Source organism: Eptatretus burgeri, chromosome 12 (genome assembly GCF_056783735.1).
Source record: "Eptatretus burgeri isolate ZD-2024b chromosome 12, Ebu_testis_v1, whole genome shotgun sequence".
Lineage (NCBI taxonomy): Eukaryota > Metazoa > Chordata > Myxini > Myxiniformes > Myxinidae > Eptatretus > Eptatretus burgeri.
The window spans coordinates 10,475,384-10,498,861 of NC_140972.1; the positions used below are offsets into that span (position 1 = coordinate 10,475,384).

The window sequence follows — 23,478 nt, forward strand, 5'->3', positions numbered from 1 at the left end:
CATCAACGTTCGTTCGTTAAGAGTCTCCACAGTTCAACCACCGTGACTGACGAGTCTGGGACCAATGAGCCCGCTGCGTTCCGAACAAGGTTGGCGAGGATTGGCCTTCATGTGGCATAGCCACGCCCGCTGGAACGTGGACTCCGCCCCACTTGGGAGTGTACAAATATCCCGCTGGCGGCTTCGGACTCGCTCGGCTCTGGCGCTCTGGAAATGCTTCTCCGGCTTTGAACACTCTCTTTGGACAATCGTGCTCTGGTGTGCTAACTGAGGCTGCTTTTGGGGCTGGTCTCGAGGTGAAGCGACATGAGATGCGCAGCATCCGAATAATCCAGCCGCACAGTGACACCCTGCTATCCCTGTACCAGTTCTCCCTTGCCTTTCCCTCAGTGCGGGAGAGAACGGTTCCGTCAGACGTGCACGATGAGAAAGGCTGTGTAATAACTCACCTTTTTCTCATCTTTCTTGCTATTCAACCCTTCCGGTGATGATTCCGATTTGGCACCAATGTAATGAATAGAGTAAGTTAAGGCTGTACAAGTTCTAATTGATCGGTATAACTCTGTTCTGCGTCTTTCTTTTTGAAAACCGTTTTATTTTGCCGCACCTCACCCATCCTTGCTTTCCCTTACTGCACTTATTTTCTTTTGTAATAAAACCATTGCTTGTGCCACATACCTTTTGTCACCTTTGCTATAAATAAACTTGCTCTCTCTTTATCAAGTGCAGCCTGTGGCTGCTGGTTGCATCACTGGTTGGGACGCGGCTATGCCGCTGATGCAGTGTCCCCCTTACCAGTACACTGGTGCTCATTTTGCCGACCTCGGAAGGATGACAGGCTGAGTCAACCTCCTGGTGTATTTTTAATTCAGTGGCCAACGGGGCTTGAACTCAGGACCCTAAGATCCCAAGCCACCACCCTAACCACTAAGCCAACACCAGACTTAATAAACTTGCTGTTATTGTAAATGTGTACCCAGATCGTCAAGTCTTTTTTTCCATTGATCCAGCATAGTCTGCACGTAGTGTTGGCCAGAAAGTTATACCCCAACAATTGGCTCTACACGTTAGCCGGTGCGTACTTGGCAGCTCCGCTCGGCTGCACCTGCTCAGGTAAGATAAGTATGCAGCGAGGGCATGGGCCCCCCTTGATACCATCGTCCTAATATAAGGTAACCACGGGAAGTAGCGACACCCTGCCAGGATTGGCAGTACCAATCGGTGTTCATAGTTGATTAGCATCCCGTCAAGGAACTCGAGTGCTTCTCCTTGTGGCGAACCTTGAACCACAGGCCGTAACAATATCGTTTTTGACCATATCTCTCAATGGTGAAAAATCACCTAAAAAAAAAAATTTCAAATTATTGGATCTGGATCTTCACCAAAATAGAATCGATTCGTCCTTGTCATAAATCCCAACCTGTCCACCAAGTTTCGTACAAATCCGTTCACAACTTTTTGAAATGTCAAGCTACATATTGTTTTTAGCCCCATCACTTAATGATGATGAATTACTTAAGAATTTCACGTGTATGGGTCCAGATCTTCACCAAAATCGAATCATTTCGTCCTTGTTATACACTCAACCACTCACCAAATTCCATCCAAATACATCCACAACTTTTTGAGATATCCTGTTCAAAACAGACAGCGGTGAAAACATAACCTACGTCCATCTTCAGTGGTGGAGGTAATTTACACAAAACTTTTAAACGAGACAATCCCAGAACAGGGATCCTCAGCTTTTGAAGACTGTCTCAGAGTAGAGAAGATCGAGTGTTGATTGTGAATGAACCCGGAACGCACCCTCGAGTGAACTTATACAGGATTATTTCAATTAAACAACAATTCTGGTATTTGTGAAGCACCTACATATCCTTTCCACCCAACTATTGCAAGCAAACCTTTAATCAGCTGTTAAAAGTAGTTGGATCTTTAATCAACCTACACTAACTGAGGAGGGCATTGCATGCTACTGGAACAAGCACCTATACAACATCACCCCACCTCAACCTCCCCTTAACTCACCCTCCCCTTACCCCACCTAACCTCAATCTACCTAAACCTCCACTAACCAGTTCTTTCTTCACCTCAACCTCCCCTTATCCCACATCATCCCCCACACCCCACCTCAACCTCCATTAACCTCCCCTTTAATTGCACTCTTTTTTTTTTTTCATCAAAATACTGCTTTCGATTAATTGGGATAAAATAAAAGCACAAAATTTATATTCAAATAAATATATTTTTAAACAATTTAAACTTGTATTTGCTATTGCCTTGTTGGAGATAATCATCGAGAGTAAATACCAATGCATACCTTCCACCAGAGGGAGGTTGGAAAAGTCAAAAAAAAAAAAAATCCACCATATTTGTGTTCGTAATAAATAGATAGCCTTCAATAAAACGCACCGCGTGCCGAGGATCAGAGGATTCCTGCTGTGGGTTCTTTCTTGCATCCTCTTGCCGGATATAGGAATGAATTGCCAACTCTTCTACCTGCCGACACAGGTGAGAAAACAGGTGTTTGCTTTGCGTTGACTTAAAAAAAAAACAGAAGTGCATTTCCGGTTATTGATCCAAAAAGTAAGGGCTGCCAGGATGGCCCAGAGATACGCGCACTCACCAACAACTAGAGGTGAGCGACGTGGACACCAAATGGTTTGCGATTCCCTTTGCAGTCATCATCAGGGCTGGAACATGGAATTTTGCCAGGGTACATGCACACAATGGCATATGTTTTTTTTTTTATTAACAACAAGCGAGTAGAAGAAAGGACAGCCGGCTTAATGACCCTTTCAACAGGAGAGCATGTAATGCAACTCCTTCCGTACAGTTATGGTCATGCGTCTTCATCGACCGTCACGCCACTCAGCGGGTATGGGACGAAAAGATCTCCACATCCGCCAGGTTAACTTGGTGCAAATCGTCATCTCTGGACACCACGACCGTGGTGAGACGCCGACAGGGTAGCCGAGCGAAGCTTGTCGACATTCCGTGTTGAGGCCCAACCTGCCCGTCTATTAGGTTAATAATCCAATTTATGAAGCACTATGGCTCCCGCTCCCTTATTCGGGTGTGCAGCGGACAGGTGTCGGGCTTGTTCTCGCTGCGTTTTGCATGCCAGACCAACCATGTTCCCAGTGCACCAGCTTTTCGACGAACCACGACATGTTCCACAAACCTGTATCACCATGGACTCTGAAATCACGAACAGTTACCAACCATCCAAGGCCCCGGGATAAAAGAAGAGCATGCAGGACAGATGCACGACCACAACACGTGATATGTGCTTTTATTACGTCCCGCATGGCCCATCGTACCGTCCGCAGAGCACACCCATTGGCTGACGCAGCCCGACAGATGATGATTTATGGTGCGTGTCCATTGGCTGGCAAGTGAGGAGAATTCCACAGCTGACCACACGAATGCACTCGTCAGCTACACATTTGGCTGTTAACTAAAGGAGAAATTCCATATAAGGACATATGAACGAAGGGGAAGGGTCAATAATGTAGGGAAAGTGAGGCAAAGGGGTGTAGATAGAGGAGGGGGGAGGAACTGGGGGGATGGGGTGGCAACGATGAGATATTTGTAATGACGTGCTTGACACTCTGTAATTTATATAAATTACATCACACTTACGCCAATACGTACGATGAAATAACTATTCTAATATATGCCCAATTTTACCCCCGAGACCAGATCCGTAACAATATGATGCACCAAGACGACGTATTGTAGTGGAACCATGATCAATCCCAGACTAGACAATTCAGATTCAAATACATGAGCATCGGGTTATCCTGACAGTCCTACAAACTTGCAACGTATTACAAAACGTGAAGAACAACAGTGGGCTAATATATGCTGAATGATCGACAGTGTTCCAGTATTACGTGATCGTCCTACCTTGAGCCGATTGAGCTGTTCCTGGAGGATTTTTCTCAATTGGAGCAAGGTAGCTGCTTCCTTACGGAGCTCCACCAGCTGGTTCTCTCCATTTGTGGACTGCATGTCTAATGGGTAGGGATAGGAGGTCAAACAGGGAATAAGACGACACACACACAGACACACACACCTGTTCAACAAGGTCAGGTGGTTAACTGCGATTTCTCCGTTTATTACGCTCACCAGAAGAGAGGGTATTGCATTTGGATCCATTTGTGTGTCTGTTTACCTTCGCCACCGAAGGTGGACGGAGGTTATGCTTTCACCCTTGTTTGTCTGTCTGTCTGTCTATGACAGGGGTCTCCAACCTTTTTGGGTGGAGGGCCACAAAACCAAATTGGTGAGGGGTGGAGGGCTGCACCCAAAAAAAGGACGCTAAATTCCGAAAAAAAAATACACATATATATATATATATATATATATATATATATATATATATATATATATATATATATATAATTAATATGTGGAAATTTAAACAAAAATTAGTGCTGAATATATTTTTGTCAACGAATATGATAAATTAATAATCGTATTAAAAACACATGTGTCAAATATGAATCAAAATCATAATAAAAATTACAGAACGCTTTGATCATTGACCCTGACAAATTGGCAGTATCGTGGGCCGCATTGTAATGTAAACTTAATATGGTACCGCGGGCCGCACAAATCCGTCTAAGGGGCCGCAGGTTGGAGACCCCTGGTCTATGAGCAGAATATCTCAAAAAGTTACGGACGGATTGAAACGAAAGTTGGTGGACAGGTTTGGTGTGTGTGTGTGTGACGGAAGAATCGACTTGATTTTGGTGAAACGATGGATCCGGATACGAGGAAGTTGTAATTTTTTTCAGCAATTCTTCACAATTGATCGGGGTCTTTTTAATTTTTTTTTTCATACATAGTCGAGGCTCGTGGAAGAGCGAGCATACTCAACGTTTCAGGATGGAACAGACAAAAATGGCGCAAAACACGGATGCAAGGAGAAGAAAACTCCAAGGAAGAAAAACAATGGCACCTGCATAGCCCCACGGAGCTCGATTTTTCATTTTCGTCCCAAGGTCAAGGTCACAAGGTCATGAACTTAGAAAATTGTGAATTTTGACATAAAAATCATTCGACCGCCCAAACTTTGAGAGCTAGGATGACAATATTTTGTATGCATAATCTTGAGGTCATTCCCCACCTAAAGTCTTGAAACCAGTTTGCTCTATCTTGAACACCTTGCCCGTGGCGCCCCCTTCAAGTTTGTTTTTACGCTGATTTCATCAAAGTATGGATAATAAGCCTGGTGTTGGCTTAGTGGTTAGGGTGGTGGCTTGGGATCCCAGTGTCCTGAGTTCAAGCCCCGTTGGCTGCTGAATTAACACCAGGGGGTTGACTCAGCCTGTCATCCTTCCGAGGTCGGCGAAATGAGTGCCAGTGTACTGGTCCCGGTGTATGCCCCGGTTAGAATAGGTGTACCATATCCCTGTGTCATAAGAGGCGACCAGGGTTGGCGTCAGGAAGGGCATCCGGCCATAAAACATTGCCTCAAGAAAAAGCCAAACCCCTGCACAGCAGGGAAAAATGGCTGTAAAAACGGTCATTTTTTTATTTATGGATAATCTGAGGAGTGCGAAATGCCATATAGTCTATATGACGTTATATTGTTCCTGGAATGTTCCAGAGGAAGTTTTGCACCAAAGGTCATAATCCTTGACCTTTGACCTTTTAAGGCCACAAAGGTCAAATTTTCAAAGTTGTGGGAATCGAACCGGGTTTTCGACCTTCTTCGACGAACTAACTCCAATAAGCTATAGCACGTATCCTGTTTCCTTATTTTAATGTCCACAACATTGTTTTGTGACCTTTAAAGGTTATGCAAAGGTCAAATTTTTTAAGTTGTTGAACGAAACCGGGTTTTCGACATTTTGCAGCTAATAACCTGTTACTCATACCACATCATGTTGATCATTCTGGTGTATCACACTCCACAAAAATCACACACACACACACACACACACACACACACACACACACACACACACACACACACACACACACACACACACACACACACACACACACACACACACACACACACGCGCACGCACACACACACGCACACACACAAATCAGTGTCAAAAGTCACGGACGAAAGTCGGAAGATGGAGATTAGGATCACCATTAGTACAGTACTATGTTGTACTGAGAAAACGAGGCTCAAGGAGGAAATAATAACTGACAGAACGACAGGATCCACCAAAGGAGAACAGAGAGACCATGACATCACGTGAACACGAAACTAAGACCGAGTTAGATATTTATCTTTAACGAACCTCACACGTCAGCGAAGTGGCGATGATCCGTCGCGCGCGCGATCACATGACTCAGGCGCGTCACGAGTAAAGCCGCCAAGCCCCGCCCCCACTCGTCACGAGTCAAGCCTCCAAGCCCCGCCCCCAACCCGTCACGATAAAGCCGCCAAGCCCCGCCTCCAACCCGGAAGTGAAACAGTGCGACGTGGAGCGTGTGGGGAAATGACGCTGCTGACGGAGAGTTTTCCTCGGTCTCCCGGAGCATTTTCCCCGAATCATCACCTGATTTGTTGCCACATAAATATCCTTAAACATCTTTGCAAATAATTTCCGATGAAAGCAGCTGAGGTGCAGCGCCAACCGCTTGTAAGTGTTCAGGGGCCTTCGACAGTTGTTTTTGATGAGGCCGACGGTTTATTATTATTATTATTATTTATTTATTTATTTATTTGTTTGTTTGTTTATTTATCGAAGACGAGTTTACCCGATGACAGTAACACATTCCAGTTCTCCTTGTATTAAGCGGCCACCACACTTTGTGCTTGCTGTGTACTTCGTGAGGGGCACTGCATTTGGTGGTGTTTTGAAAGTAAATCGAACGTGTTGATCTATAATCTCGTGGTTAGGGTGAGGTGGATCAGGTTTAGTGAAAGTGTGTGTGGATTGGAGCGTGTGGTGGTTTACCAGGTACCGGTGTGGGTTCGATTCCCGACCCAAATATCAACTCAGGTTCTTCGGAGGATTCCTGGAGGTGGGGGTGGAGGGGGGGATATCAGAAGGTATCATGAGCCTTGGGGACCTGAAGTGTCTGTTGGTTTGTTCAGTTGGTTTTTACGGTTGGGGCTGGCAGGATGGCCTCCAGGTACACACACACAACCCTCTGAGCTGTCGAGCCTGCGTTCGAATCCCGACGCAGGTGTACACTGCCATCCTGGTGTTGCACAGGTAGGGGCGAGCCATCAAGATGCTTGCCGTCCCTTCTGCCAGCATGTCGGTACCCATGACATTCCATGGTGTCCTTCATGAAGAGTACCTGAAGTTATCGCCGGTACCCTCAACAAATTACAAACACCTGCTCTCAGCTGCAGGGGGCACTGCATGAGTGGTACGGCAGCACCTCCTGCAAATGATGCAACCCGTAGCGTGTTGTGCGTACTAAGAGGAAGGGTTTGCACTTGAAGATGTTTTCTACATTGTTTGTCGGAACATTTTATGGTGTTTCTGCTCGAATAATTCCCCCCCCCCCCAAGGGTCCTCACTGAACCTCCTTTTTAGCTTTTCAATGGCAGTTCTTTTGTGTTACTCGTCATGCGTTGTGTGTGTGTGTGCCAGTGTGTTTTCAGTTCCTTTGGAGGTGTGAGCAAGCGGATGATTGAAAATGGGATCCATTGGCAGCACCGTTGGAGGCGTGGAAGCTGAGGGTACCTGTGCTCTGAAAGACTTGGATAAGAACGTGTACCTGCTGAAATTGGCCGGTCCCAGTGCCATCTCACATAATGATCCCTTCTGGAACCAGCTCTTCTCCTTCACCCTTCCAACACCATCTTCCAGGTACCTCTGTTGAGGCACAGGGTGCTGGTGTACTCCGAAACTACTTCCAATTCGTTTATTATTCCATATTCCTGGTGTTGGCTTAATGGTTAAGGTGGTGGGCTCGGGATCCCAGGATCCTGAGTTCAAATCCCACTTGGCTGTTGAATTAATACCAGGTGGGGTTGGACTCTGCCTGTCATCCTTCCGAGGTCGGCAAAATAAGTGCCAGCTTGCTGGTATCCTGTGTCGGAGTGGTGACCCGTCCATGATTGTGCTTAATAGCCAAGGAGACTGCTTAGGCAGCACTAACGCTCTGCACAGAGTATTGTTACGAATTCGCACCTGCCGGCGTGCGATCGGCTGCTTCCCACTAATAGCAACCGCGTCGCCCACCGGACAGACAATTCAGTCGTGACCCTCCTGGAACTACCGCCAGGAGCCAGTCACGGGTGGGGGTTTAACCTCACCACAACCGAGTCCGCATTCTACCCGCGCAAAATAGGGTGAATCGCCGAATGTCGATATACCTAAGTACCCGCGCGGGTAGCGTACCGAGGAGTTGTACCACGCCGCAGGTCGGCTCCGGACACAAACCGCTTAAGCAGCTCGTTCCGTGCTAAGGGGATAACTGAGCGGAGTTATCGCCGACCTCGACGGTTCAGATTACTTACTGGGTGTCTCAACCCACTACCAATCCCTTCCGTGATGCAAGATGGAACTTTCAAACGGGAAAAAGACGACGAACGGGATACATTTCACACAAGGACATTTATTATATTATACAACACGTATACAGACAAATAGAAACAAAAGCAAGGGAAAGCACTACGACCGAATATAATTAATAAATGTACAGTCACTTCAGTAGTTTTACTTGACAGAACGGCGCCACGATAACATTCATTCAAAAACCCCAAAGAAACACAAGAAAAGACCCCCTCACAGACAAGGGGGTCAGGCTGGACCCCTTGGGTCTTTATGACACGGGACCTGGGAGAACGAACAGGTCCCGCGAGACCGTAGCAGGTTACCTGCACCCTCGAGGTGCGACTGTCGGCGAGTCCTCTCCGGCACTCCTCTCGTGCGCGCCTCGACCCTGGACCACCGCTCGCAACCCTCACGACTTGGTGCCCAGAGGGAGAAGATGACCTTGACGATCCAGAAGAGAGCGGATGACGTCGACGAAGAGGAAGCAGAGCAATCTAGCACGAAGAAGAAGAGAGCGAGCCCCGCATGCGGTCCACCTTGTATAGTGCGAGGCTCCGTCCCTTCGCTCCACCCCCTTTTCGGCTCCACCTCCCTTCGAGCTCTTTCGAGAAGCTCCTTGAAAAGGGGCGTTCCCCCTCCCGACCGCCTCACGCCCCGTGTCCACCAATCACGAGCGAGCTCTTCGCCGCTTCTCATGCCAGCGTTGGCGGCGGGAAAACTCTCGCGTTGCTGCAGGTCTTCCACGGGGCCTTCGTTCGTTTCCGGACGGTCCAAAATAACGATAGCAAAACTGCTAACTCAAAGGATCGCAGCCCGGTGAACACGGAAATTCCCTTTAAACAACGGTGAGGAAATCTAACTACACAATTACTTATCGTCATAACTTATCTAAGGACCCCTTTATGGTGTATTGTGAATTTCCACAGCCATAACAGTATGGTCCCAATGGATGGATGGAGTTTGTTTTTGTTTGTTGTTGGTGGGGGTCATTCTGTCTATCTAGTTGTCTACAGACATCACTTTATGATACAGGAGCAACTTGACTTCAATTTAATTTTTCAATTTATATTTATATAAACTTTCAATTTAAATAAACTTTATTTCAATTTATATTTTCAATTTATATTTATATAATTTATATAGACTTTCAATTAATATAAACTTGATTTCAATTTATATAATTTATATAAACTTTCAATTGATATAAACTTGATTTCAATTTATATTTATATAATTTATATTAACTTGATTTCAATTAAATTTTTCAATTTATATTATTTATATAAACTTGATTTCAATTTATATTTTGAACACGAATCTGTGGTTTAGCCATACTTTGGCTCTGAATTTGGCAAATTGTACTTAATCTCATCCCGAGCACGTGGAGAGAGGGGTGAGGTAATTAATTGTTTTAATCTGTCTGGTAGTTAAAAACAAAACTGCAAATCATTCCAAACAAAAACTTTCTGTTTTTCGGGACGTCATAAAGGACACGGATAACTAATGTAAACCTGTTAAATAAGGTGGTGTAAAAAAGGGTGTATCATTGGCGGTAAACTTCTGGAAAAAAATTAATTAATTTATTTATTTATTGTTTTGCAACCTTTAAAATCTTTATTTAATTGAGTACTGTAGAACACAAATCGCCTTCTTGCCTGACAAAAACCTCCGGTTTAGCAGTATTTGGACAAAATATTACGCCATCTTGACCAATCAAATTTGCTGCTTATGCTCTCAGCGTTGAAGAATATCGAGATTCAGACAAAGTGGCGGTTCGTCGGAAATATAGATGATCGGAAATGCAAAGCAAGAGTTTAAAAGACCCTTCCCATGTGCTTTTTCTCAAGACTGCGTGAGGTAAGGTGTTCTATCAACTCTCCCGTTTTATTTATTTATTTATCTGCAGGTGAGTGACAATTCTGTCATAAAAATGTAACAACAAAAAAAAAAAACACAAGTACACAAGAATTAAGGGATTGACCTCCTTTTCTCCCCACCAATGTACAAGTTGGGATCAAATCCTTCCGGACTTCTCCCCAATTCCCTCCCTCTCAACCACACGTACATGTACACACTGGGACTGGGACTCTGCTGGTGTTCATCAAGTGAAAAGGATGGGACGACGAGACAAAAAAAGCTCAACATTTGGCAGGTTTTGACGCACAGTGCTAGTCAGCTGACACACTTAAAAGAATGTTGGGAGAAGCTGGATTTTTGAAGAAGCTGGAAGATTGTTACACGGATGAGACAAAGGAATTGAGTGAGCTCTCAGAATGGATTTCTAATCGAGATAAATAAGAGGTGGATTTGTGGATAAGCATTTCTCACTGAGCTTGGCTGGGGCTGCACAGATGATTTAATACGTTTCTTCGACATGGCACTTTCCATTAATTTCTAAAATGCCAGTACTTTACAAAGGATAACTCGAAAGAGCAATCGGAGATGTCAGACCATCGCCAGGACGTGTTTTGTGTGCTGGTGTGCTTGTGCGGTGTGTACATGATGCACTGATGACTTAGGTTTTTGTTCGTACAGTGGACAAACAGACCTTTTTCGGCGTTGTTGTATAGATTCACGTTCTAATTGTTTGTATTTTATCGACAAAACGCGTATATAGATGCACTCACATTATTTATAGACATCCAGGACTCTCATTTGAATAGTACGTACTTTATAGATGTACTTACTTTGCACATTCTTCACCCTAAAACCGCCTTCACCCCCTCCCCCATCCCCAATGACATTAAGTCGTAGCTTGACGGATTTATCTGGCGTTAGTGTAGCGCATGTACGATGGACCGAATGACCCCCTCATGCCAAATTTATAACAATGTACCATGTGACTGAAGGAATTCTTATTTCTGAGCAGTGAATGACCTGTGGATTGACCTTTTTATTATTCTGCACTTTTAAAGGTTGTTGATTGTCAGTGATTTGGTTTCTTGTCTGTTGTTGGTTTCAGTATAATAGTTAAATAATCGTTTATCTTGCAGCACTGACGCAGAACACCTAGAAAGGGCGACTGTGGCCATTGTCCGTAATTTTGGTAAGTTTGTAATGATGAGTATTATAACATCCGATATAATAATATACTTATTCCGTTTGTTTGTTTCTACGTCTATCCGACAATTTTCTCTTAAACTACTCGACCAGGGTGCATAAAACCTCATTGTATGATCAAGGTCTTTGTCCAAGGAGTTCTGGTTGTATATGATTTTTTTCCATTGCGAATGACATTGTTTGATTGGTTTTTTAAAAATAATTTAGTTTACTTAATCGCTTATTTTGTTTTTTTTCAGACATTGTGAATTATACGTGCTTTTATTATTAAATTTTAACATTGTTCTTAAAGAACGAGAACAGGACCAACTCGGGCATGTTTAATCATTTAGGAATTCACCTTTGTTTTAATCATGTTTTTTGTTATTATCCATGTTTTCAACTCTCCCTCCACCAACCTTCCACCCCTTGCTGTACTTTGAGAATCCCAAGTGATTTATTTTTAAGTTGTTTGTTTATTTATTTGTTTTCTTGTTGTTTTTCAGTTGCAAACAATCCACGTACGGGAAACTTTGCTGCACTTGCACAGGTTTTCATTGCAAGAACAAAGGAGTTGAAAATATCTGCAGATTGCGCGAAGTGAGTTCTGAATGTTTGTTGGACTTGAACCACTTTTCTCATGCTAAATGCAACAACGCTCCTTATTGATGGGATCACAAAATGACCCTCTTGGATTCACTGTCATGTATGAATACAGTCGTGGTCAAAAATATTGGCACCCTTGCACTTTTTTCAAATAATGCACCATTTCTTCCAGAAAATTATTGAACTTAAAAATCTTTTGGTTTCCACAAATGTATTTCTTTGGTTTGCAGTTGAACAACAAAACAAAAAATTGAAAAAATTACTATATCTTAGCTTGTTCCACACAGAAATCCTAAAATGGCCCAGACAATATTATTGGCACATTTTACAAGTTCTTAGAAATAATGAGATTTCAAGCAGGTGATTCTCCTTTACTTTGGACTTGAACTCACCTGTGGTGAGTTGCAGATGCCTGCAAGATAAAAATCACTCATTCAACCAGTTTGAACAGAGAAAAGGAGTCATTCTGCTGTTTTGTGTCACTGTGTGTACCACAATGAGCATGGAGAAAAGAAAGAAAAAAAACAAAGAATTGTCTGAAGAGGTCAGACAAATTGTAGCCAAGCATGAACAATCTCAAGGCTACAAGTCCTTCTCCAAAGACCTTGATGTTCCTGTGTCCACCGTACACAATGTTATCAGGAAGTTTAAGGCTCATGGCATTGGAGCCAACCTCCCTGGATGTGGCCACAAGAGAAAACTTGATTGAAGATTGCAGTGAAGGATTGTTCGAATGGTGGAGAAAGCACCTCGATCAACTGCCAAACAGATTCAAGCTGACTTTCAGACATGAGGTACGACAGTTTCAACTCGCACCATCCGTTGCCAACTCAATGAAAGGGGGGTTCTATGGTAGGAGACCCAGGGGGACCCCACTGCTGAGAGAGAGACATAAGATTGCCCGACTGGAGTTTGCCAAAACACAACTGAACAAGCCAAAATCCTTCTGGGAGAATGTCCTGTAGACAGATGAGACCAAATTAGAGCTTTTTGGTGAAGCACATCATCTCTGTTTAAAGAAAACAAAATGAAGCCTTCAAAGAAAAGAACACCTTCCCTACAGTCAAACATGAATTTTGGTGAAAAACAGACGTTTAAAGATTTTGTTGGGGCATTTCATCCGACGGCGAGCTGCCTGGTCACGTGAGGCCGCGCAGATGTGCAGGCAGTGAGTGATTGAGCTTCTCGGTGGCCCGATGGTCCCTTTTAGTTGGGGTCCAGCTCTGTCCTGGATCCAGCCATTAAATGCACACACTTCACAGTATTTATTTCACAGCCATAAACGCGGGTTTGAAAATTGTATAATGTTGTTGGGAATGATTCCTAGAATATGGTAATTTTTGCTTCGAGCGGCCTCAAAAGTTTATTTTAAATTCAATTTGAATTCTGTTTTCACTTTCCGTAGTCGCTAAGATTGATTAACACTCAGTTGCATCAAGTTTTGTATCCGAGCTGACCGTCAAAACCGCTCCGGTGTATGTTTTTCAAACAGTATCTAAGGCTCGTGGTAGAGTTGAATGCACATGACATACAGACAAATACAAGTGTGAAGAGACACAACGCAAGACTATTATATGAATATTTTACAAGATGGATACAGAAGCAAACTCTCAGGAACGGTAAACTGGAAATTTGGAAAGACGATAATTTGAGATGGTGGTGATCAGCTGTCTTGAAGACCTGGATGGAAGAATGAAATTGAAGAGAACGTGAGGTTGGTTCCATGGACAGGAAAAAAAAAAGAGGAACGAATGACTGGAGGTGGAGATTAGCAGTGATTCTGGATTTTTGAAGTTTCATCAGAATGGAATGAAGATTGTATGCTAAAATATTATATGCTCAATTTTTGAAGACCATTATCAAGGAGTTCCAGTATTACTATTACTATTTCATTTTGTGTTTAAGCACTTTCAGTTATCATATATTACAACTCTGTTCCAGCTTCTGACATGCTTAAGAAAACAACATTTGACAAGTGACGATGACATCAATAACAATCAACACAATGACAACAAATAGTGTATTGTGTCAGTGTGTGTGGGAAGGTAAGGACAGTCTATGAGAACTCGGGGGTGGATTCAGACCGTTTTGTTGTCGATGGTCACATTTCTCAGTGCAAAGTAATACAACATGTATGATTATTTATTACTGTAAATGGTGAAATTTTGGATCAATTACTGACTGAAACAGTGTTGTAGAATAGTACAGTACCTAAAAATCCTTGGGCTTTCGGGGCCACAAGTCGCGCCACGAACCCCACCTGTTATGACCCGACATGTGCTAAAGCGCTCACCATCCCACCCAGCCAGAGCTGAGGTTGGACAGTGTTATTTTAACCTTTGTGTCCAAAATAAGTGTCCACAAACAAAAATAACAGAAGCGAAAAAAATAAATCTGGAAACAAAAGTCGGCCGGTGTGGCCTCATTCCCACCATGTGGAGGGTCATGTGACCCAATAAATGGACAAAGAAATAGAATGCTTTTTTGTTTGTTTGTTTTGTTTTGTTTTTGTATACCTTGTCGAGGCTTGTGTGAGAGTTAAAACACAACGCACAGCAAGGGGGGCATGAGACAAGAGGGGCGGGAGTGGGAAGTACAAAACGGTGGGGAACAGAGACATGCTTTACAGAATATTTCCATGACAACAGTTTGATATATTCTGCTGAGCATGTCAAGCTTTGTCCAGTGTATCTACATAATCGAATATATAAAGCTCTATACAACCACTGATTCACTCACTCACTGGTATAAATGTTTAGTACCTTCTTGGAGGGATAGAAAGCTGGCATTTTACATCCTGATGCAACTCAAAGTCAATATCGCAGGAAAAACACAAAACAGGTGGAAAATTTCCATACAAGTCTGCCTCAGTGTGCTCATTCTGTGAACCAATGTAATGAGGCTGACACTGGAACTGGATGCGAGGTAACAGTAACGAGCAATTTGCCTTCCCCTTATTTTGTAATTTTTTTTTTGTACTTCTGGCCCAGTGACCGCAAGAGCAACTCTGTGTGCCACGGCTACTCAGTGCACACACGCACAGTGAACCGTTGAGCACATTCTGTGTGTTATCGAGGCCAATCCGCACATGCCACTGCCGCAGCGGCCACTCTGAACATACCTTCACCGCTCTGCATGCACCTGCGCCCACGGGGGGCCGCTCTGCATGCACCTGCGCCCACGGGGGGCCGCTCTGCATGCACCTGCGCCCACGGGGGGCCGCTCTGCATGCACCTGCGCCCACGGGGGGCCGCTCTGCATGCACCTGCGCCCACGGGGGGGCCGCTCTGCATGCACCTGCGCCCACGGGGGGCCGCTCTGCATGCACCTGCGCCCACGGGGGGGCCGCTCTGCATCCACCTGCGCCCACGGGGGCCGCTCTGCATGCACCTGCGCCCACGGGGCCGCTCTGCATGCACCTGCGCCCACGGGGGCCGCTCTGCATCCCCCTGCCCCCACGGGGGGCCACTCCGCATGCCCCTGCGCCCACGGGGGGGCCGCTCTGCATGCACCTGCGCCCACGGGGGGGCCGCTCTGCATGCACCTGCGCCCACGGGGGGGCCGCTCTGCATGCACCTGCGCCCACGGGGGGGCCGCTCTGCATGCACCTGCGCCCACGGGGGGGCCGCTCTGCATGCACCTGCGCCCACGGGGGGCCGCTCTGCATGCACCTGCGCCCACGGGGGGCCGCTCTGCATGCACCTGCGCCCACGGGGGGCCGCTCTGCATGCACCTGCGCCCACGGGGGGCCGCTCTGCATGCACCTGCGCCCACGGGGGGCCGCTCTGCATGCACCTGCGCCCACGGGGGGCCGCTCTGCATGCACCTGCGCCCACGGGGGGCCGCTCTGCATGCACTGCCTACACTGTGTACGCAATGCACCCTTCTCCACTCGCCCCTCCCACTCTTGCATTTTCTCCCTCAACACTCAATTTCCCCCCCCCTCACAACTCCTCGACTCCCCTCCCTGTCCCACTCCTCGTTTCCCTCCCCCTCCTTTTGTCCTGTCCCTCCTAGTTCTCAATACATTAAAGTTGTTCTCATTGACAGCTCACATAATGTGTAAACAATTTTTCAAAATGTACTCTCACCACTCAGTTTGACCGACAGCATGCTCTTGCTCTCGTAAATACGTTACTCACGCCCTGAGGATCGTTCTCTCCTCACAGTGCACTCGGGCAGCTCAATGCAGCCACGATGTCCACCACTTCCATGACAAACCGACTGAATATGATGTAAGCAACGCACTAAGCACATACTCAACGTAAAGCCATTGATGGAGAAGCCTGGATTAAAAAAAAGAGCTGTTCAGATTGCCAGTGTGCCAGAGACCGAAAATAGTGAGTGGTGATCGTGCCAACAAGAACACAGCATTAAAAGCCCTGGGGAGTGAAAATGTGAGTAGGCCTCAGGCGACGGTCTCAACGAGTGGGTCACAGAAAATAAACCGCCTGCAAGGCCGACCGACAATAAATCCAACTCCGTTCTTATGTAAAAACAGTAAACCTCGGTTTACTAATGGTGAACCCGCCATAAGGACTCCTTGTATGAAGTACGGATGTATCCATGGATAGATTGTATTGAGCAGAATATTATAGGTGCATTGAATGGGAATGAAAATAATTAAAACTTTGCTAAATAGACGAATTAACTTGAAGTAGTATGTTTGGAATAATTTTGGGTTATCTTCATTTTTCCATTCCCCGTGACAGTGACATCTTCATTTGGCAGACACACAATGCCCTGTTCATAATGCGCTGCATCCTCAAGGTGTTTGTGGCATGTTTGACGGAAGACGAAATGCTTCAACACTTTACCTTCCTATCACCCGGCTCTCCACCAGGTAAGGCCTGTTTATTCCATTGTGCTGCTGTTAGATGTGACAGATACCATCGCTGGGTTTGGGATATGAGGTTCCATGAAAATTTATATTATTACAGGTATTGTCAGACCCCACGTATTCGCGGTTTATAAACCGACTTGCTTCGCGTATTCGCGGCTTTTCGAGGGCACAAAGAAAAAAAAATTCCATGAGCCGAGCACATAATTTTAAGACATATCTTCCACCAGCCACGCTGTAACCGAGCTGTCTGTATATACTGTATTGTACCGTACGCAAAAAACATATCTTCCATGAGCCATGCACATAACAGTTCTAAAACATATCTTCCACCAGCCAGGCTATAAACGAGCTGCGTGGCTTGTTCCACCATTCGTGCTATAAAGACGCTTCACCGCATCTATTACGAGCTGCTGAAGATGTCACCCCCCCCCCTTCCCGTGAGTTACACAATATGTTTCACTGCATCTCCCCCATCTGAGTAAAATGTTATCAGCCATGAGTTACATTATTTAAATGCTTCACTGCATCTATTACAAGCTGTTGAAGATGTCACCTCCCGTAAGTTACCAAGTTACACAATTAAAATGCTTCACCACATCTATTACGAGCTTCTGAAGACGTCACCCTGCACCCCACTCCTCCCCCCCCTTCCGAGTTACACAATTAAAATGCTTCACCACATCTACCCCCAGCTGAGTAAAATGTGAGCATCCATGAACTGCCAACATTCTCCACAAACAACAGGCAGATTACTCACCTCTCCCTCAGCAACCCACAATTCCTGCATGACAACTTATGTGCAGCGTTTCCTGGGTCTCGGTCATTCTTGTCGTCCCACTGCCTTGACCAGTTTTTTGCCTCTCATTCTGCTCATTTGCCCATTAGTCAAACATGGCTCCCAAGTGCAAAACCAGTGCCGGAGATGCGTCGACTGCCAAGCGGGAGAAGAAAGTTATGAGCCTGAGTCACAAAGTGGATCTGCTGGAACGGCTGTCAAGAGGACATTGTGGCCTCTGTGGGCAGACTGGATGGAACAAATGAAACTACTGTTCGCTGCATACAGATGAACAAGAAAGCGATCCAAGAAAGTGTTGTGGCGAGCGATGGAGCGAGCACCGAAGTGGTCACCCGCATCCGGGATGTCCACATAGAGAGGGTGGAGAAGGTTCAGTGCATGGATTAAAGACAACATGCAGAAGAACATGCCTTTAAGTGGACCTCTCATTCGTGCAAAGGCGATGCGTATGTACGCACATCTGCCTGGCACGGGTGACGCTAGCACGTGTAACGCGGGTATGAGCGGCCCCAGTTCATTCAAGGTGAGCAGGGGAGGGTTTAACCGCTTCAAGAAGCGCCACGGTCTCCGCAACGTCAAACTGACAAGTAAGTGGGAACCTTTTGAACCTTGACAAGAACCTTTCCCCCTTTTTCCATTGAAAGAATGCGCGACATTCGGAGCCTCGCCATTCATGGCATTTTTCATGAATCGGGAACCGCCAGGAACCTATCCGCCTTTTCCCCATTGAAACGATACGCGTCATTTGCGGCTTCGCCATTCACGGTATTTTTCATGAATCGGGAACCGCCGAGAACCTATCCGCCTTTTTCCCATTGAAACAATGCGTGACATTCACGGCTTCGCCATTCACGGTATTTTTCATGAATCGGGAACCGCCGGGAACCTATCCACCTTTTTCCCATTGAAACAATGTGCGACATTCGCTGTATTTTTTTTTTGCAGGCCACGAACTGCCGGTAAGCCATCCCTCCTTTTTCCATTGAAACAATGCTCCGCTATTTGCAGATTCACCATTCGCGGAATTTTCCTTGGAACACGAATAGAGGGATCCGACAGTACTTTGCAACTATGATATCTGAGTTTCACAAATATTTGGTGTTATTTGTTTGTTTTTAACAATGGAACAACTTGGTATGAGTTATCCATTAATAGTGTCGACCGAGGCCTTTCTCCGTGACCGGAAGGCCGGGCATCACATCATCAAAACCACACGGTTAATCAGTAAATTCCATGTTATTTGCCATTCACTTATTTGTGCATATTTTTCACTTTTATTGCCTTACCGGAGTTTCAGAGTAACAGATCGGTGATGACTATTCACATTCACAGAGTGGATACACCAGGTTTGTTTATTGTGTTAAAATTTGTTTGCTGAAGTTCCAATGCTTTTCGCGATATACATGTGGGTTTGGGTGTGCGTGTGTGCGTGCGTTCAGATGAGGATAGCCAGTTTCTTCTCGAGGACGTGTTGGAACAACTCTTTCACGTGATCATTGACGTCCCACACATGTGAGTTGGATGTTAATGTTCCGCGTGGTGGTGGTGCTGTAATCATTCCTTAAAGGTGTACAGTTTGGGGAATCTTGTTTGAAAGGAAACCAAACGGTGCTTAATGTACAACCTTGTCAGACAGTCTGTCCCTTGTTTGGCCCTGTTTGGCCAAACATCATCCTAGGTCAAAAAGACATCATCCTAGGTCAAAAATTTCAATGGATTCGTGATCAGTGTGAAAAATGGCCATAAAAAAAACACTCCTTTCATCGGGACAACAGAGAAAAAGTCGATGTGTGCCCAACCCTAATATTACATGCCCTAGTAAGCCATAATTATCAAATTTTACCTGAAAAGTGGATAAATTTGGCGGCCATTTTGAATTTTTGCATTTTACCAACCTAAGACATCATCCTATGTCAAAAAGTTCAACGGATTTGTAATCAGCGTGAAATTTGGCCATAAAAAAACACTTCTTTCAAAAAAAAGTATGGTTGTATGCCCAACCCGACTGTTGCAAATAAACTATTTTTTACATGTCATACTTCCTGTAGTAACGAAAGTAGTTTTTAATTTTACTGTGTAATTGGAGTAACTCAAGGGTAATGTTGTAATATCGGACAAAAGCATAGTTTAATGAGGGTGAAGAGGGTCAGGCAGACAGAGAGACGGACCAGTGTAAACAGGAATTTGGTTTAAAATGGAATAGACCCACCAAACTCCCATTAGTTGTGATGACAGCTACATTGCAGTGACATGATGCAACAATGCCGCCACATCACAGCTTCTCACACAAGACCACCCCCCAACGGACTCTGAAATGGAGCCAATTAATTAAATCATCAATGACCTCATAGATAATGCCAATAATTGGCCTGGGACATGCACAGAGATTTGGAAATGGGGCAGAAAGGCTTCACCCAGCAGTGTGGAATGTCTATAGATTGTCTATATGGGAGAGTTGATACTCTGTCCTTTGTGGTGTTGGTGCTGTAGAGAAAGTGTGATGTCTGTGTGGGGAGAGAATTGATGAGGGATGGGGATAGAGCTCTCTTGTACAATGTAGCAAGGAGCAAAGTGTGGTTCACCTGCCTAGATCTGCCACCAGGAGAAAGACCGAGGCCAGTTGCAATTGGTTCGTTTGCTGTTTTGCTTCCTTGTTCCTCGCTGTATCGGTGCCGCCACCGATCAAGAGCATCCTTGTTTGTCAGTGCAACCTTCAAACAGCATTGTGTCCTGAAACTGCATTCTTGATGCCAATAGCTCCAGAATCCAATGGTACGACAGTCTGTTGTTCATGTCTACCGAGAATGCCTCCATCTTGCGAACACCGTCACTTCCACTTGAATGTATGCCTTCCACGCGGTCGCCTGAACTAACCAACGTTTGTATACGGTGTGGCGCCATGACAGTCTGTTGTGGCCTTGGCGCTGTTTAATCTCCCAACCTCCACCAGACCTATCTCTCCTTGACAGGCCTTTTGAGTTGATCATTGCCACCACCACCCTCTACACCTTGCCAACAGTGATAAGCTGGTTGTTCCTTTTCCTCCATTCTTGTGCTATTCTTCGGTCTTGATTCTTTTCAAGTTCCACAAACTATTTGCCCACGAAGAATGCCGTGGGCCTGCAGCCAGTCTTGTAATCTTAAGCGCTGGTGTGGATGGCAAGTGAAATGCAAATGAGGAATAAGGTTAGCCTCAGTTTTATTGTTTCATTTTCGTTGTAATGTGAGGTCTTGTTTAAAAAACAAGAAAAAAATATATTTGCATGTACAAGGTCAAGGCTCATGGAAGAGGGAAAATGCTGAATGGATCAGGATGCAGAGAGAGGGAGAGGAGAGACAGAGACAGAGAACAGAAACGTTGAACGACAAAATAGAGGGAGACTTGTACAGATGAGGGGTGTGGGGAGGAGGCATGGGGTGGACAAGATGGATTCAGAAGCAAACTCTCAGGAAGGAAAAACTGGAAATTTGGAAGGATGTGGATGATGGGGGGGGGGTGAGAATAAAGCTCTGTTTCCACAAGAGAGTCCATTGAATTCGATCAGTTTCCTCTAATCCTGTAAATATGCTTCATTGGAATTGAAAGCCAGGTGTTGGCTTGGTGGTTAAGGTGGCTGACTTAGGATCCTACGGTCCTGAGTTTGAGTCCCGTTGGCTGCTGAATTCACACCAGGTGGGGTTGACTCGGCCTGTCATCCTTCTGAGGTCAGCGAAATGAGTACCAGTGTACTGGTAGAGGGTCATTGCATCAGCGGCATAGTCAAGCCCCAACAAAATGATCGCTACCCGGCAGCCAAGCTGCCATACGCAAGAAGAAGAAGTTTGGAATTACATTTGAATAGTACTGATGTTGACCTTACATGGTGCATATCTATGTATTAATGTATTACTCCATAAATGTTGATACAATCAGAACAACCATGGAAATGACTCGCATGTGGACTGAGTCATTAAAGTCTGTTCTCGATCTCTCTCTCCTACTCTTTTCATAATGCATTTATATGATTAGCATTATGGGATCACTGTATATGATAGCCCATATTAATCATATAATCTCACCAATTTGGCCACATTGAGCAGGTATTGTGAAGACACTTCCATCTCGGTGACAAGTTATTACAAAATGAGGGAATTGTTGTATTCGTATCACGTTGACCAATGCATGAAGACTCTTTTGTTTCCTGTGCCTCCAAGAGATTCCGTATGTTTTATCTGCACCTTGAGTTTTTGATGTAGCAACATTATTGGCGTTTTAACTCACCTGTGCTGTATTGTTCAGGACCATCACATACGCGGTGCACCTGGAAGCAGTCACAGCCATGCTGGTGCTCTTGTCTGTTCAGCTTAAGCAGCATCAGGTGTTGCGCGAGGGGCCGATTTACCACCTGTTCACACGCGGACGCAGGTGAGAAGCTCCATGAGGGTTTTGGAAAATGCATTTGTTCCAAGCTGTAGCCATTGTAGGTGACACTGAGAGGGGGAAGTAAGAAGGATGTGCTGCTATTACTGATGTGTGAAATGTATCATTCATCCATCCATCCATCCATTGGGACTATACTCTGTGCAGAGTGTTGGTGCTGCCTAAGCAGTCTCCTTGGCTATTGGTCACAATCCTGGATGGGTCACTACTCCGCTACAAGATACGAGCAATCTGGCACTCATTTTGCCGATCTCGGAAGGATGACGGGCCGAGTTAACTCCACCTGGTATTAATTCACCAGGAAAGGGGAAGGTTGAACTCAGGATCGAATCCCAAGCCCACCACCCTCACCATTAAGTCAACACCAGGCATGAAATGTACCACTTGATTAATAATGGGATGTAGATGTCAAGTTGGATTAGGTTTGTTTGAAGAATACGATTACATGTTACCTGCAGCATATGCGACGGGGCTGAAAATAATGTGACAGCTTCTTAAATACAAGATGTGTTACATTTCATTGAAATAAATACAGAAAATTAGAAAAAAAACATTTTGGGAAAATACGACGGGAATAACATTGCGATCTATATATCGCATGCGATCTACTTTACCGCTGTGGTGCCAGGAATGATGTGCTACACCGGCGAATGCCACAGTGATCTTGACCAGCAAGATGTCTGCCACAGACCATCCTGTCTGTGGTCCACAAACAGCTCTGGACATGGAGCTGGGAAAATTATAAAAACAACCGGAGAGTTCATGGAACACCTTTACCACATGCAGACATCGAAAGAGTTGTTTGAACTGTTGCTTTGTGTTCCCGACCACAATCTCTATATTTCCTACGAGCCGCCATTTTGTGTGAATGACGATATTCCCCAACGCTGAGAACGTGAGCGGAAAACGTAATTGGTCGAGATGGTGTTATATTTTGTCCATTTACCGTTAAACGGAAGATTTTTGAAAGTGCCAAAAACATGATTTGTGTTCTTCAGTGTTCAAGGACAGTATATACTATTTCAGTTGAAATAAAATAAAGATTTTGAAGGTTGTAGAATTTTTTTTTTGAGTTTTACCACCGTTGATGCAGCGTCTTTTACACCACCTTATTTAACCCGCTACATTAGTTCTTGGTGCCTGTTGTTTGTATCCTTTATGACGTCCTTTTAAAAAAAAAAACACTAAGTTTCCTGTTTGGAATGATTTTAAATTTTGTTTGATTGCCAGGCAGGCAGACGTCGTAAAAAAAAAAAAAAATTACATTACTCCTCTGTGTGCA

General features: G+C 45.0%; 2 protein-coding genes across 4 annotated transcripts in view; one reads left to right on the forward strand and one right to left on the reverse strand.

Moving 5' to 3' along the window:
- Nucleotides 1–6,384, reverse strand: part of SNAPC5 (small nuclear RNA activating complex polypeptide 5) — a 12,290-nt gene extending 5,906 nt beyond the window's left edge. The window contains exons 1-3 of one of the 2 annotated variants that reach the window (XM_085849467.1): nucleotides 6,273–6,384; nucleotides 3,913–4,019; nucleotides 2,413–2,499 (exon numbers count right to left, since the gene is read on the reverse strand). In XM_085849467.1, coding sequence (XP_085705593.1) covers nucleotides 2,413–2,499; nucleotides 3,913–4,017 — 192 coding nt within the window. In that variant the 5' untranslated portion in view covers nucleotides 4,018–4,019; nucleotides 6,273–6,384. Of the gene's footprint in view, nucleotides 1–2,412; nucleotides 2,500–3,912; nucleotides 4,020–6,118; nucleotides 6,141–6,272 lie in introns of those variants that run through there. The other variant, XM_085849468.1, reaches the window with a different exon arrangement.
- Nucleotides 6,385–6,423: 39 nt separating this feature from the next.
- The window catches only part of DYM (dymeclin), a 74,008-nt gene continuing 56,953 nt past the window's right edge, over nucleotides 6,424–23,478 (forward strand). Inside the window, exons 1-7 of one of the 2 annotated variants that reach the window (XM_085849466.1) lie at nucleotides 6,424–6,617; nucleotides 7,584–7,802; nucleotides 11,486–11,538; nucleotides 12,038–12,131; nucleotides 16,850–16,980; nucleotides 19,216–19,288; nucleotides 22,056–22,181. In XM_085849466.1, coding sequence (XP_085705592.1) covers nucleotides 7,630–7,802; nucleotides 11,486–11,538; nucleotides 12,038–12,131; nucleotides 16,850–16,980; nucleotides 19,216–19,288; nucleotides 22,056–22,181 — 650 coding nt within the window. In that variant the 5' untranslated portion in view covers nucleotides 6,424–6,617; nucleotides 7,584–7,629. The remainder of the gene's footprint in view (nucleotides 6,618–7,583; nucleotides 7,803–11,485; nucleotides 11,539–12,037; nucleotides 12,132–16,849; nucleotides 16,981–19,215; nucleotides 19,289–22,055; nucleotides 22,182–23,478) is intronic. The other variant, XM_085849465.1, reaches the window with a different exon arrangement.